Source organism: Panthera tigris, chromosome B3 (genome assembly GCF_018350195.1).
Source record: "Panthera tigris isolate Pti1 chromosome B3, P.tigris_Pti1_mat1.1, whole genome shotgun sequence".
In the NCBI taxonomy this organism is placed as follows: domain Eukaryota; kingdom Metazoa; phylum Chordata; class Mammalia; order Carnivora; family Felidae; genus Panthera; species Panthera tigris.
In genome coordinates, this window is record NC_056665.1 from 28,722,298 (window position 1) to 28,736,042 (window position 13,745).

The 13,745-nt window shown below is 41.3% G+C and overlaps 1 protein-coding gene across 2 annotated transcripts in view; it reads left to right on the plus strand.

Moving 5' to 3' along the window:
- The first annotated feature begins 3,807 nt into the window (after nucleotides 1-3,807).
- Nucleotides 3,808-13,745, plus strand: part of UBE2Q2 (ubiquitin conjugating enzyme E2 Q2) — a 66,096-nt gene continuing 56,158 nt past the window's right edge. The window contains exon 1 of one of the 2 annotated variants that reach the window (XR_006218477.1): nucleotides 3,808-4,295. Coding sequence is in view for 1 of the 2 variants with exons in the window: in XM_042988312.1 (XP_042844246.1) it covers nucleotides 4,107-4,295 (189 nt within the window). In the remaining variant the exon portion in view is untranslated. The remainder of the gene's footprint in view (nucleotides 4,296-13,745) is intronic. The other variant, XM_042988312.1, reaches the window with a different exon arrangement.

Below are 13,745 nucleotides of genomic sequence, written 5' to 3' on the forward strand. Positions count from 1 at the left end.
TTTTGACTTCCCAAAATGTAACTACTAATAGCCTACTATTGACCAAAAGGCTTACCAATAACATAAAGTCAATTAACACATAATTTGTATTTATATGTATTATATATTGTATTCTTACAATAAGGACAGAAAAAAGAAAATGTTGCTAAGAAAATCATAAGGGAGAGAAAATACACTTATAATACTAGACTGTATTTATCAGAAAAAAAAATCTGCATGTAAATGGAACTGTGAATTCAAACCTGTGGTGTTCAAGGGTCAGCTGTATTTAGAAGGGACTTGTGCAAGTGTGAGGGGCCCTGAAGGTTAAGATTCACAATAAATCTACCTCTGTCTATATTATAATAAAAACAAAAGTTTCCCTTTGCTTTGCTACTGCAAATGACCGTTCATCTTTCTCATTACTCTGAAACCTTTCAAAGTCATAGTCTACATACAGTGTCTTTGCTTCTATCCCATGTCCATTCTATTGTAATGTTTCTCTAAAACACCATAGACCTCCTAATCCCTAAAGCCCTTGGATTTTTCTTGGTCCTTGTCTTTTTGGTCCTTTCCACAGATAATCTGACACACATTGACTTCTTCAATGACTCAGGGTCCCTTCAATGGCCTAAGTTGTCTTCTCTCCCCTGTGACTCAATGATCATACCCACTCTCATGGCTTCTACTATCATTTTGTGTGGCTGATCTACAATTATGTGTCTTGAGCTGACTTCCCTTATAAACTCAAGGCCTATAATACAAATTCTCTATCTGAGGTCCCATTATCACCTCAAATTCATCTTTTTTCTGGCTGTATCAATAACATCACTCCCTCCCAACCACCTGCTCTAGAAATGTCAATGTTACTTTAAATAAGACACCTCTCTCTCTCTCTTTCTCTCTGTATCAACTCTAACATCTAGCAGTTCTATCTCAGAATTATCCCTAGAATCAGTGTAGTCCTTTCTACTCCCACTGTTACATCTCCTACTTCATTGTTTCTCTCTATTGATTTGGACCAATCTGAAAGACTATTATTTGAGCTGAAGAAACTCAGAGCTGAATGTGACTTACCCTATTGAGTTAATGGCAGGTCAGATCTAGAATCTGGGTTTCCTGCTTCTTCTTCATGGCTACTTCACAGTTTTAAACCCACTGAAATCTATTTTGTACACATTAATGTCAGGTTAATCTTAACCTGGTGATGACTCTCACCAAATGAAAGTGTAGTCCCTAGCATGGTATTTCAGGGATCCTGAAATCAGGTGTCAGATAACATCTCAAATTTATCTTCTTGGATTATACTGTATAATCAACTGGGCTCTTGGATATTCTCTGAACATGATCATATTTTATCAAGTAATTTCTGGAAATAATTTCCTTGTTGGGTGCTAGTTCAGTAGTTTGAACTTATCAGTTGTGGTCTGATGTTATCTTTGTGAGTCTAGTAAACATTGTGGTTGTCTCAACATCCATTCCATCCCAGATGATTGGAAGTCCACTGATTGATAATGGTCCTATCCATTTACCTGTGATTGGTTTAGGGATGGGCATGTGACACATTTCTTGCCAGTTACACAGAAGGGAAGACAGCTGGGCAGAATCTTGCAAAGGTCCCCATGTCTTAGAAGGAGACATGGAAGAAACAGTCTTTTCTGTCTCTGGATATTGTCATGTCTAGGTGCAACCCACAAGAACTGCTCTACAGCCTCCTTTCTCTCATCCTGACAAAGAAGATGGAGAGAATCTGGTCTATTCATATCATTGAAGATCTAATCACGAATCCTGGAGCCTGCCCTGACTCTGAACTTCCCATTATGTGAAGTAATACATTTCCTTATTGTCCAAGCAATTGTAAGTCACAGTTTTCTGTTATCCGCAGCCTAAAGCATCTGGAAACAGTGTTTTGTTTCCAAAGCTAGACTTTAAGCGTCCTGAATTCAGATTCTATTCTGTCTAGCCCTTTATGGCTTGGCACAGAGCAGATGTTCAAAAAATGCTTGTGAAGTTGATATTTATAGGTTTATATCTGAAATATAACTAGTAAAAGCATTTTCATGTATAAAGCTATTTACTCATAACAATTTAGAGATAACAAAATAAAGCTTAGATAGATTAAATAACTTGTTTAGAGCATTTTATTTCTCAGAGTCATTAGGTTCTGAACAGGTTGTTCCCCTTTGTCTGAAATCCTTGCTCATGACTACCATGCCCATTAGGGTCCCAAGAGTACTGGGCACTGAAGGAAAAAGCAAGCAGCAAACCACTCCAGTGTTTAACCCAGCACTAGTGCCAATACAGTATTCTAGTTATTTCTGCCTCACACCTCAGGACTGGAACCCCTTCTCCTCTTGGTCCCAATTCATAATGGTATCTCTAGTGTCAGGACCATGAATCCCCATAGATACAACACTTTATATGCAGAGATCTTTTCCCAGGAAAATGGATAACTTATTAAATTCTCTGGAGGGTCTGTGACTCCCTGAAAATTAAGAAGCACTATAATATGATACAATATTTCAGAAGTAAATGAAAAGAAAAACTTTAAAAATATTCCTCATTCAGTGGACCTAATATCTCCCTGTGTTGTTCTGTATTATGTCATCTAAGGGACCAGTAGACCAGGAACCACTTGTAGATCACAAAGCAGGAAACATTCAGACAGCAGAGAAAGTTAGATACCTCCAGTCAAGACAGGTGTAAAAGGAAAATGCAGAACCCCTTGTTGAAAAGTTATTAAGGACTTCAAAAGGGCTACAGCAGAGCATTAAACCAAGCACAAGCTCCTTTTAAGCTAGCAGCCCTGTCCAGCTACATAGGTTGCACACTTATGGGATGGATACTGCTTCTAGTACGTATTACTAAACATACTATTGCCTGCCCAATTATACTGTATTCCTTTGGACTGCCATACAGTCCTTCATCCATCTAGAATGTGCCACCGATTGTATTAAGTGCTGGGCATTCCAGATAGGAGCATTCATTCCGTAACACTGGGTGTCTACGAAAGGTTTTGTTCTAGATCCTGGGGATACCACCCTGAGTAAGACATTCGCCTTGGGCAGAGGCAATGAACAAACAAGAAAAATATCAGATGGTGATAGGTGCTGAGAGGAAAAAAAAATAACATAGGATGATGTGACATAGGGGTGGCTATTTTAGATTGGGCGGTCAGGGAGGCCCTCTCAGAAATGACATTTGAGCTAAGACTTTACTGAAAATAGGCCAGCCCTGCCTCAATGGGAGGTGGAGGGTTTCCCTAAACTTGGGAAACAGGACAAAAACTCAAGGCAGGAGAGGAAGAGAGAAAAAAGGCCCTGGCAGGAACCCAGGGTAGCGAAGTGGGGCTAGGACTGGGGTTAGAGCAGCGAAGATGAAGGTAAGTGGGCCGATTTGCGTCCAAAGAGCTACCCGCCGCCCGCCGCCTCCCATTAGGGCCCGGCCTGGGTCAGGTGAGTGGGTGGCGTGCTCAGAGCCTAGAGGAGGAGCCGCCCCCAAGGGGCCGGCGCGCGTCCGCAGCAGCGCCAACGTGGCCGGCGCAATAGGCCGCGCACGTGGCCAGCCCCAGGCTTGGGAGCGGGGGCGCGCAGGGGTCTCCTGCTCCTCCAGGTAATCAGGGACCTGGGAGCCAGCTGGCCCCAAGCCTCGCGTCTTAGAGCACGAGGAGCGAAGCAGATGGGCTGGGGAGGAAGAGGGTTGGGTCACGGCGAGGAGGGGGCGGCCAGGCGGGCCCGCGCGCAGGCCGCGTGCACGCGCCGGAACAGGGGCGCGCGGGGCGCGCCGGGGCGGGGAGGGGATGGGGGCGGGGTGGGGGCAGCCCTTTCCCAGTCGGTAGCGGGGGCGGTGTCGCTGTTGCCCTTTTAAGCCGCGGGGCCGCGGTCCCCTGCCGGCAGAGTCAGTTACAAAGAGAGCAGCCGCTCCGGCCGCTCGCTACACAGTTGCTGGCCGAGGCCTCGGTGTCCCTAGCCATTTTCAGCCGCCATCCCACGCGGGCCTCGGCGGCGGGGAGAGGCGGAGCCGCAAGAGCGCGGTCCCGGACCGGCCCTGCGGGGCGGTCGCGGCCGTGACGGCGGCCCCGGGCCCGGCTCCCCTTTCGCACCCCTCCTGCCGGAGATGAGGGGAAGATGTCCGTGTCAGGGCTCAAGGCAGAGCTGAAGTTCCTGGCGTCCATCTTCGATAAGAACCACGAGCGATTCCGCATCGTCAGCTGGAAGCTGGACGAGCTCCATTGCCAGTTCCTGCTGCCGCCTGCGGCACCGCCCAGCAGCCTACACTCGCCGCCGCCGCCGCTCACACTCCATTGCAACATCACGGTGAGGCGCCCGGGCTCAGCCCCTCGGAGCGAGGCGAAGGCGGAAAGGGGTCCCCTGAGTTCCGGGACAAAGGGGAGTCGGTCCTGTAGAGGCCACTTGGTTCCCGGGTCCCCGGGCCGGGCGAATCCGCCCCTATCCCCTGGCAAGGGGCCCAGCCCAGGCCCAGCCTTGCAGGCTCCAGGCTTGGGTGGGAGGAGGCGGGCGGCGCATTTCTCAGCTTTTTCCGCGGGTCTGGGTTTGGGGCTGGTCCCCGTAGGTTCCCGTCTCCGGGCTTCGGGTTGGAAGATTGCGGCGGCCCTTTCCCTCGCCGGGTCGCCATGGCTCCCCACCGCCGGCCTGCTCCCGGGGCCACGCGAGGCCGGTCGGCTATGGCTATTTGAACCCCGGCGGGGAAGGGCCCTCCAGTTTTAACGCCTTACTCTTCAGTCAGGTTTTCCTGGTCCTGCTTATTCACCCAATTATTTTTAAGTTTGTGTTAAGGAAAAACTGCTATTGAAAACTGATGCATTCGAGGGGAAAAAAGTTTAGAATGCAGCCTCTGGTACTGTTTGAATTATCCCCTTCCTGCTGGCCTGGCTCCGCGCGTACGTGTTTCTGAAAGGTGCTTTGTACCTGGATTCGGCAGGTGGTGGTATCCGTGTTTGCTTACATAGCTCCTCCTGTGTGTAAGTAATGAGTTATTTGCAGCCAAAAGGTTGCCCAAAGCCAAAAAGACGATTTAAAGCTTACTCTTTCAAGTTGCAAGCTTGTTAGAAACCCGGGACTTGGTAAGATAATTGAAATATTGAATGTTTTTCGTGACCGTGTGTGATTAAACTGTGGTGAAATTGATTTAGGGTATTGTTACAAACTGCAGAATATGGATGGTCCTTATAACAGGAGTCAAGGTGGTAGTTTCATGTTCCTTCAAGTCTCGTGTCTTTGATTCCTTTTGGTGAAGTCCTTTTGGTGCTTTTAGGCACCTGGCTACTCAGGTGCCTAAAGTGTGCCCGGTACTCCAGAGTTTGGAAAGGCCTTAAAGTTATGATAATTGACCTTAAAATAATTTTCAGAAAGAATATCTGGGGGAATAGGGTGTATTTTTGAAAGAAAAATACAAGTGCTGTACTGAAGAGAGAAGCCATCTATTGAACATATAGGTGTTCTGTTCTAGGTTTTGACTGGTTTCTGCAAAACTGGACCAAGCATTCCCTGCTTTCAGAACTAAATCTTAGGGGAGGAGTTTCACATAACAAAGTGTTACCAGGTTCTGTGGTGTCATTCTGAAAGCCAAAGAGCAATTAATTTTGAGTTTGGTCGTGGGGTGGTGCTTCAGAGAAGGCTTTGGTGACAGGCTGACAGTGGAGTTGGGCTGCCACAGGTGAGTTGAATCTTGGAGTGAAGTGCATTTTAAGCAGAGGAAATGCAATCCCAAAACACCAAAGCTTGAGAAAATGTGCTTTGCTTAGGAGTTGACAAATTATGGGGATAGAGGCTGGTAAAGGAGAAGATTTTCCAAGGATGGGAAATAGGAAGTAGTAGTGACCATGACGGAGACTGGCCTGCATGGTGATTATTCTGGTTGAAGTTGGGGGTATGACCAGGAAAAGGTAGGGCTGGTTTGCATGATAGAGTACTGAACTTGTAGGCTGTGGGGAGCTACTAAATGACTGAGGTAGTAAGTTGGAAAAATGTGTTTCCCATCTAGCACTAGGGGTAGTTCACTACAGGTTTAATTAGTGTGTGATATTAGGAAATGTGTATGTATGGTTTAGGTTATCTCAATCGCTTGTAGGGTGGTGGTGCTGCTGTGCTGGCATTTAGTGCCAGGGGTCCATGGATGCCAGGTGTCTTGTAATGTTCAGGCAGTCTGCCACAACAAAGAATTATTCCTCTTCAAATGCCAGCAGTGCCCACATTGAGAACCATACAATAGGCTGATAGGAGTAGGCTGCACACAAAGTATTGAGTGAAGACCCGGATTAGGAAGTGGAGCAAGGAGTGAATGAGAGACACCCAGTGAAAGGATTTGGTAGGGACTGGTATAATGGTACCATAGTAGAAACTACTCAAAATTATGACAGATATTATCCAAAGATAATTAGGATGGAAGCTCAGTGTGTATGAATGTGTATTAACTTTTTGTGGACAAACATCAAACTTACACAGAAGTTGAATAGTGTGGAGAACCTCCATGTACTCAGCCTCAACAGTGATAAATTTTTGGCCAATCTTATTTCATCTGTACCCCACCTCACATTATTCTGAAGCAGGTTCTTGACCTGTCACTTCATCTGTAAATATTTCAGTGAGTATCTCTAAAAGATAAAGACCCTTTAAGCATAGGTAAGTGTTTTTATAAAATCTGAATGGCTTGCTAGTGTCCATGCCATTTTTTAGAGGGAAAGAGCAAAGAAAAATGGAACTGGATTTCAAATGCCACACGTATCTACTGTGTTTGTGAATTGCTATTCTCTACAAGGTTATAGCTCTTAAAAAAAAGTAACAAGTTTGATCTATTCTTTAATTTTTCTTCTTATTTTCTCTTATTCCCAAATATTTATTGAGCTCTGCTGTATACCAGACTGTCTTTTCCATTGCTCACCAAGAAACATACTTATGTAGTTTCTTTAACATTTGAGTGAGTAGTACCTCACCAGTTGTTTCCTTACACTCATGCATGCCAGTTTCTGAATAATCTTCTAAAGATACTGTGCCCCCTTTTTCTTTCAGGCTTCTGCATAAGTTTTTCCCAGATGGAATGTGCCCCTTACCCCACTCCAATCTGTCTTTCCATGTCTGACCATCCATCAAGGCTCTTCTATGAGTTTATATTCAGTTTATGCTAGTGTTTATTTTCCCTTCCTCCCTTCTGTAGACCTTACTATTTACTGTTTGGGTTCTGTTGTTGTTTTTTACATGTTTTTAAAATATTTGTTTATTTTTGAGAGAGAGGGAGACACAGAATCTGAAGCAGATTTCAGGCTCCGAGCTCGTCAGCATAGAGCCTGACATGGGGCTTGAACCCACGAATTGTGAGATCATGACCTGAGCCAAAAATCGGATGCCCAACCGAGCCACCCCGATGCCCCTTGTTTTCTTATGTTTTGTTTATAATAGTTTTAGATGATTGTCTTTTTTTTTTTTATGATAGCAGGGAAGAATAGTCTATAATTATGCTTTTTATCTTCCACTCAGTAAATGCTCAGTAAATATCTGTCCTATTGGCTATAAGGCCACCATTTTAGCTATATTCTGTTTGAACAAAAATCTTTACTGTGTAAGTTAACTGCAAAGAGTTTGTCAAAAGTGCAGATGTAACATCAAGAAATATTTAAATATTTAGGGGCACCTGAGTGGCTCAGTCAGTTGAGCATCCTGCTGTTGATTTCAGCTCAGCTTGTGGTCCTAGGATCAAGCCCCATGTTGGGCTCTGTGCTTGAGTGTGGAGCCTGCTTGGGATTCTCTTCCCTTCTGCCCTCTTTGTGCGCGCTCTCTCTCTCTGTCTCTCTACCCACAATTGTTAAGATTTAAAAGGTCACTAGATAGGAAATCTGTAATTTGACTTCATATGAAATACAGGTTTAAGAAGTAAAAAACAAAACAGATGTTTTACTCTATAAGCCAAGGGAATTGAAGTAAATCTTTTCCCGTTATATAAATCTGTCCTAATCTTAAATATGAAGGGAAAGAATGCTATTTTCAATCTCAAGGAGTCTTTCTTACTGTTTTCTGTGAATTCCTGATATGAAGGAGTGTCATGCAAACATCTAATAGCTAGTTAGCACTAACATCCAGTTGTTATGCTCACCCCTAAAAGCAAAGCAGCTTGTCTTAATAACCTGCGTGGCCTTATTGGGAGCTAATACATGGCTTTCTTTTAGTCCTTTTGAGATATCTAACGTGACTTGGCAACTCCACTACTCCTTTTATGGACTTCTTGGCATCTGGTAACTCTTGGTAGGGAATCACTGTTTCAGAGTGAAAAATCCCCCCCAGGATGTAAATTAGCTGGTAAACAAATAAAACTTCATACTTTTATTGTTTGGGTAGCATAAACCATTACTCTTTCTGCATGAGTGACTATTTGCCAGTGGTAAAATGTGTGGTAGCGCATTTTTTTGTTTCGCTAATTACATTTCTGTTCATCATTGTGAAAAATTCCCTTCCCTTCCCTGCCCCCACAGCCAGACACTAAAATAACAAATGTTAGAGCTTGGAGTTTAGGTGAGAGAAAAAGGTTTAGTCTATACTTAATAGCTGGGACCTTAAGCAAATCACTTCCTGTACTGTATTTTTCTATAAAGTAGATAATACTTTTTTGTCCTGCTTGAAAGCTTACATAGGAAAGCTTTTTATCAAGAATAATGTCCTCTACAGTTATGAAATTGATGGCTGAATAACATTTTATTTTGAAAAGTGCTTTCTAACAGATTTACATGGGAAATAAATCAGTGCTGTTAATTTCTTAATTTTTCATGTTTCTAGTCTTTACACTGATTACACCCCACCAAGGCTATACAAAGGAAATCATGAACAACTTGGTTAAAGAGTCCAAGACTTTTTCTTTGGTCTGCCCTCCTGGGACAGATTACTTTTCCAAATTGAACTCCTGGAGAGTCGTTTGGAAATAGCAGAACTATCATGTTGAACACCTTAGTGGTACTTTCGGGTCAGAGGAATCATTGTTTCCATTCATCTGACCAATTTATAGTATAGAGTCAAATTCCTAGTTGTTATCTATCTATCTATCCTCCTTTATCCCCATTTTTATGCCCGCCCTTGAAAGAACAGATGCATGAAGAGGAGACTTAGGTTTCCATTTTATGAATGTTGTATATACCCTTAGTAACTTGATTTTTTGTTAAACTTCCTTAGACCTGGAAAAGGATAGTATTAGATAAATGTCAGCTAGTTGAGGGGTGGGGAATTGAAGTGACAAACAGTCCCTGCCAAAAGTAAAGCATTCCTGGAGAGCCAGAGTGATGAACCAGAGTTCCCTTTTCCAAGGCTGTTGTAACAGTGTTCTGTGTTCTCTTCTAAAAGATTATTCTGAAAGACAAAGCAGTCTCCGGACCAAGGAAACTGTCTAGTGGTTTCTGCACATTGGGTGGTTTGACTCTTCTTCAGCACCTTTACTTTCTCTGCCTCAGTTTACTTACAGTGATGTTTTGATTAGCTGTAATTTGCTACTCAGAACACTTAAGTATTTTTCAGATTACAGGGTATGTGTGTATTTTTCTTTCACCAGGTATTAGATTTTTCATTCTGCTTTTGTGGGCTCTGATCATGTTACTTAGTTGTGTACTTATAAAATGATTAGCAGGGAGTAATTTCTTTTTTTTGGTAGCTTTTTATTTTTTTAATGTCAGAGCAGTTAGACTTTTATTAGGGTCCTATAAGGTAATTCTGTCAGTTTTGTTCTCCACCCCACATTTACTGAACAACAGAATGTGAAAGTAGTGTGTCCCATAACTGGACTCTGGAAGAATTACAACTGTTATACCTCTGAAACTTCAGCAAAAAGTTTTGTGCACCAGTTTTCAAAAAGTTATGAAGTCCTTGGAGATGGCCATGTTCTATGTTCTATTATTTGGAAAGATAGCAGAAACTGAGCAGTCTGGAAGGCAGTTTTGCTGGCGGGTGCTTAATGTTGAGCCACACTTTGATCTCTTAGTGGATTTACGTAGAAAGTAGACACAAGTTATTTCTGAATTAGACATAATTTTCATAAGCAATGATGGGCTAAGAGGTTGGTTTGATTAACCTTGAGTTGTGTTGCCTCAGATTAAGATAATGTAACATTTTATGGTGATAATGGTAGTGGTGATGAACTTGTTTGAAAATTTGTTCCCTTATAACCTTTATGGTGGTGGTCACAGACAACTTCATCCTGCAAGCCTGATACAACTAATAGAATAGGAGGAAAAAAGGTCCTGAGTAATTAGATGCCTAGATAATTGTTTATTTAGGTCTAAAATTTTCATAACTGTGTTGAAAAAGAGCTGTGTTATAAGCACTGAAACATACAATGTAAAGAAAACTGTTTAAACTTATATTGAGATTTTTGAGCACCATCCAAGTGCTTAAAATTGGCACATTGTAGGTTATTTTAAAGAGAAATAGTACAGAAACTATCTTTTCAAGATATACAATGTTTAGTTGTAAAAATTAAAATGCTTCATATATTTGAGAGATTGAGAGTATGCTTAGATTTAAATCTATTGGTCATAATTTTGGATGCTGTTCGACGTAGATTGTCTTTTTTTTTTTTTTTTTTAAGTTTATTTTGAGAGAGAGAGAAACACAAGCAGGAGCAGGGGTGTGGGGTGGAGAGAGAGGGAGAGAATCCCAAGGAGGCTCTGTACTGTCAGCACCGAGCCTGACTTGAGGCTCAAACCCCTGGAACCATGAGATCATGACCTAAGCCCAAACCAGGAGTCAGACACTTAACCAGCTGAGTTACCCAGGCATCCCCGAAGTAGATTGTTTTTTAAATATTACACTGAACAAACCTTGAACGTGATGCAAAGTTTGTGCACACTTAGTTTCCAGAGGTGGTGGTGGTGGTGGTGGTGGTGGATGTTTTATAATGTAGAAAACAAGACATTATTATTGTAAGAAATTGAGAAACCAGATAAGCACAAATGGGGAAAAAAAATCACCTGTAATTTTACCACTCAGAAGACACTACTATCAAATTTTTGATATATATCTTGTCTTCTTTTTTCTCCTATGCTTATATAGACTTCCTCTCCCTTAAATGTCAGATTGTTTTGTAATCTGTTTTTTTACTTGACAGAATTGTAGATCTGTCATAAGTTATTCCTCTATAATGTCCTCCATTATCATGTGGTGTTCTATTGTAGGACTGTAACATGGGGTTTGTCATGTTTCCTGGTATTGGACGTATAGGTGATTTCTATTGTTTTGTTTTTTTTTTTCTATTTTAAGTAATGTTTTAGACATAAATAGCTAGAGCTAAATCTTGTGCATGGAGGACATTATCCTTTGAGACTTTCCTAGAAGTGATGGCTTTCCATTCTTACTGATGAACTGGTTTCTGGAGCTCTAACAAATTATATTGTATAGGAACTTTTTTCCCTTTCCAGGTAGAACCTTTTATTTAACAGATTGGCAAAAATGTTAGCAAGTGTGCAGTCTCAAGTCATGGCAGAAAATACTAGTATCTATGACCTTCTAGAAAAGGGTTTATATAAACCCTTTTTGTTTTGGTAAGATAAATGCTGGCTACCCCAGGCTGGCCAGCATTGTCCTTATGACTCCAGATCTCCCAGAAAGAGAATTTTAGTCCCAGAGAAGACCTAGATTTGCCTGGTTAAGCCCACCTGACCGCTAATCACTGGGAGTGGAATGGGCTCATTAGAGCCCTGTGACCAAGTTTTGAGTCAAGGGAAAGAGGTAGGAGGATGGGAAGGAGTTAGGAAAACTAGCTCCAGTGGAACCACATCAGTTAATATAGAATGGTGAAGGGATGTTTCTTCCAAGGAAGACATTCTGGGCCAAGTGGGAGGAGGTGTGGAGAAGGTAGCTATTCTTTTTGGAGTCCAGATTCCTTTATACTATTTAAAAGTATACTGAGGGCCCAAGGAGCCTTTGTTTTTGTAGGTTATATGTTAACATTTATCATTAGAAATTAAAACAAATATTTAAAATATTCATTGAAATAAACCCATTACATGTTAATAAAAATATTATTATGAAAAATGGCTACATTTTCTACACCAAAACATTTTAGTGAGAATAGTGGCATAATTTTACATTTCTGATAAATGTCTTTGATGTCTGGCCTGTCATTTCTTTCTACATTCACTCTGTGGGGATATGTTGTTTTGAATGAAATATTATGAAGAAAATTCAGCCTCTCACAGACACTTGGTTGGAAAAGTAGAAATATTTTAATAGCCATTTAAACAATTATAGTTATTCTTTTTGAATACTTCACCAAAATTAGGTTTTTCTTGAACTGTGAATGGATGGATCTTCTCTTGCATGTTTTTTTTTTCCCAAAAGATTTTTATTTAAATTCTAGTTAGTTAACATATAGTAAAATAGCCTCAGGAGTAGAATTTTCATCACCTACATATAATACCCAGTGCTCATCAAGACAAGTGCCCTCCTTAATGCCCATCACCCATTTAGTCCATCCCCTGCCCCCTTGCATGATTTATAACATCCATTGGTTATTTGGAAAATACGTTCACTGAAATCTTCTAAATGTTGATATGTTTATTATATAACATGAAAGCATTATGTTAAGATAAAGCTCTCCAGCTCATGGTGGTAGATACAGGTTTTCAAAAATTCTAATTTTTGCTTGAAAGCTTGAATTTTATTATTGGCAATAATAAATACTGTCCTTTACTTTCCTTGAAATAACACTCTTTTTTTTTTGAGAAAACCTCTGTCAAAAACCCAAGTTGAAATAACCATTGTCTGTCAGTCATCCTTTCAAGTAAAATTGGTGTTCCATTAAAGTGGTTAGTTTACTTCACAGCTCGGTCACGTAAATGCTTTTTCTCAAGTATTCCGTAGGAGTTTTCATGTGTGCATTCCATTTCATCAGTTGCCATATTAAAAAGACCTATGTAAGGATTTGAGGTTTAGTAAAATAACTTCTTCACAGATATTCTTAACTAAAACACCTTTTTCTTTGTGCTTTAAATATCTTGAATGCATAGTGGTGAAGAATACCATGACTATAAGTATAGTTTGGTGTCACTGCCTTTATTTGTGCTAAGGTTCCAGCAGTTTTACACACCATTGTATGCATACCTTTAGTGCAAATGTCAATACATTGAAAAAGGCAGTTTAGGGGCGCCTGGGTGGCGCAGTTGGTTAAGCATCCGACTTCAGCCAGGTCACGATCTCACGGTCCGTGAGTTCGAGCCCCGCGTCAGGCTCTGGGCTGATGGCTCGGAGCCTGGAGCCTGTTTCCGATTCTGTGTCTCCCTCTCTCTCTGACCCTCCCCCGTTCATGCTCTGTCTCTCTCTGTCCCAAAAATAAATAAAAAAACAAAACAAAACAAAACAAAAAAACAAAAAAAAGAAAAAGGCAGTTTATATTCTTGTAGAAGTAGTTTGGACCTAGGGGTTCAAGGGCCCCACTTTGAAAATTGTTGACATAGTTGCTTAGATCAACTATATATCCTACCTTCTCATGTATAGGAATGGAAGAACATGTCATGGGTGGTAACTGGTCTCAATAATTTTTTGTTGTTTCAGTTCTCATAATATGGTTTTAAGGGGTTTTAGTCCAGAGCAACAGTTCATATATTTTATTTTGCTTATGTAGAAGTAATCTACACAGTGAAATTCTAAATCTAGGTTTTGTTGTTGTTGTTACTCTTGTTTTTAAGGTTGCAAATACAAAACTAAGGTCTAGTGGTATGTTCCTAAACTTGGCTGAAGAATTTGAAGAGGAAAATGCAATACTCGATAAATAGTTTT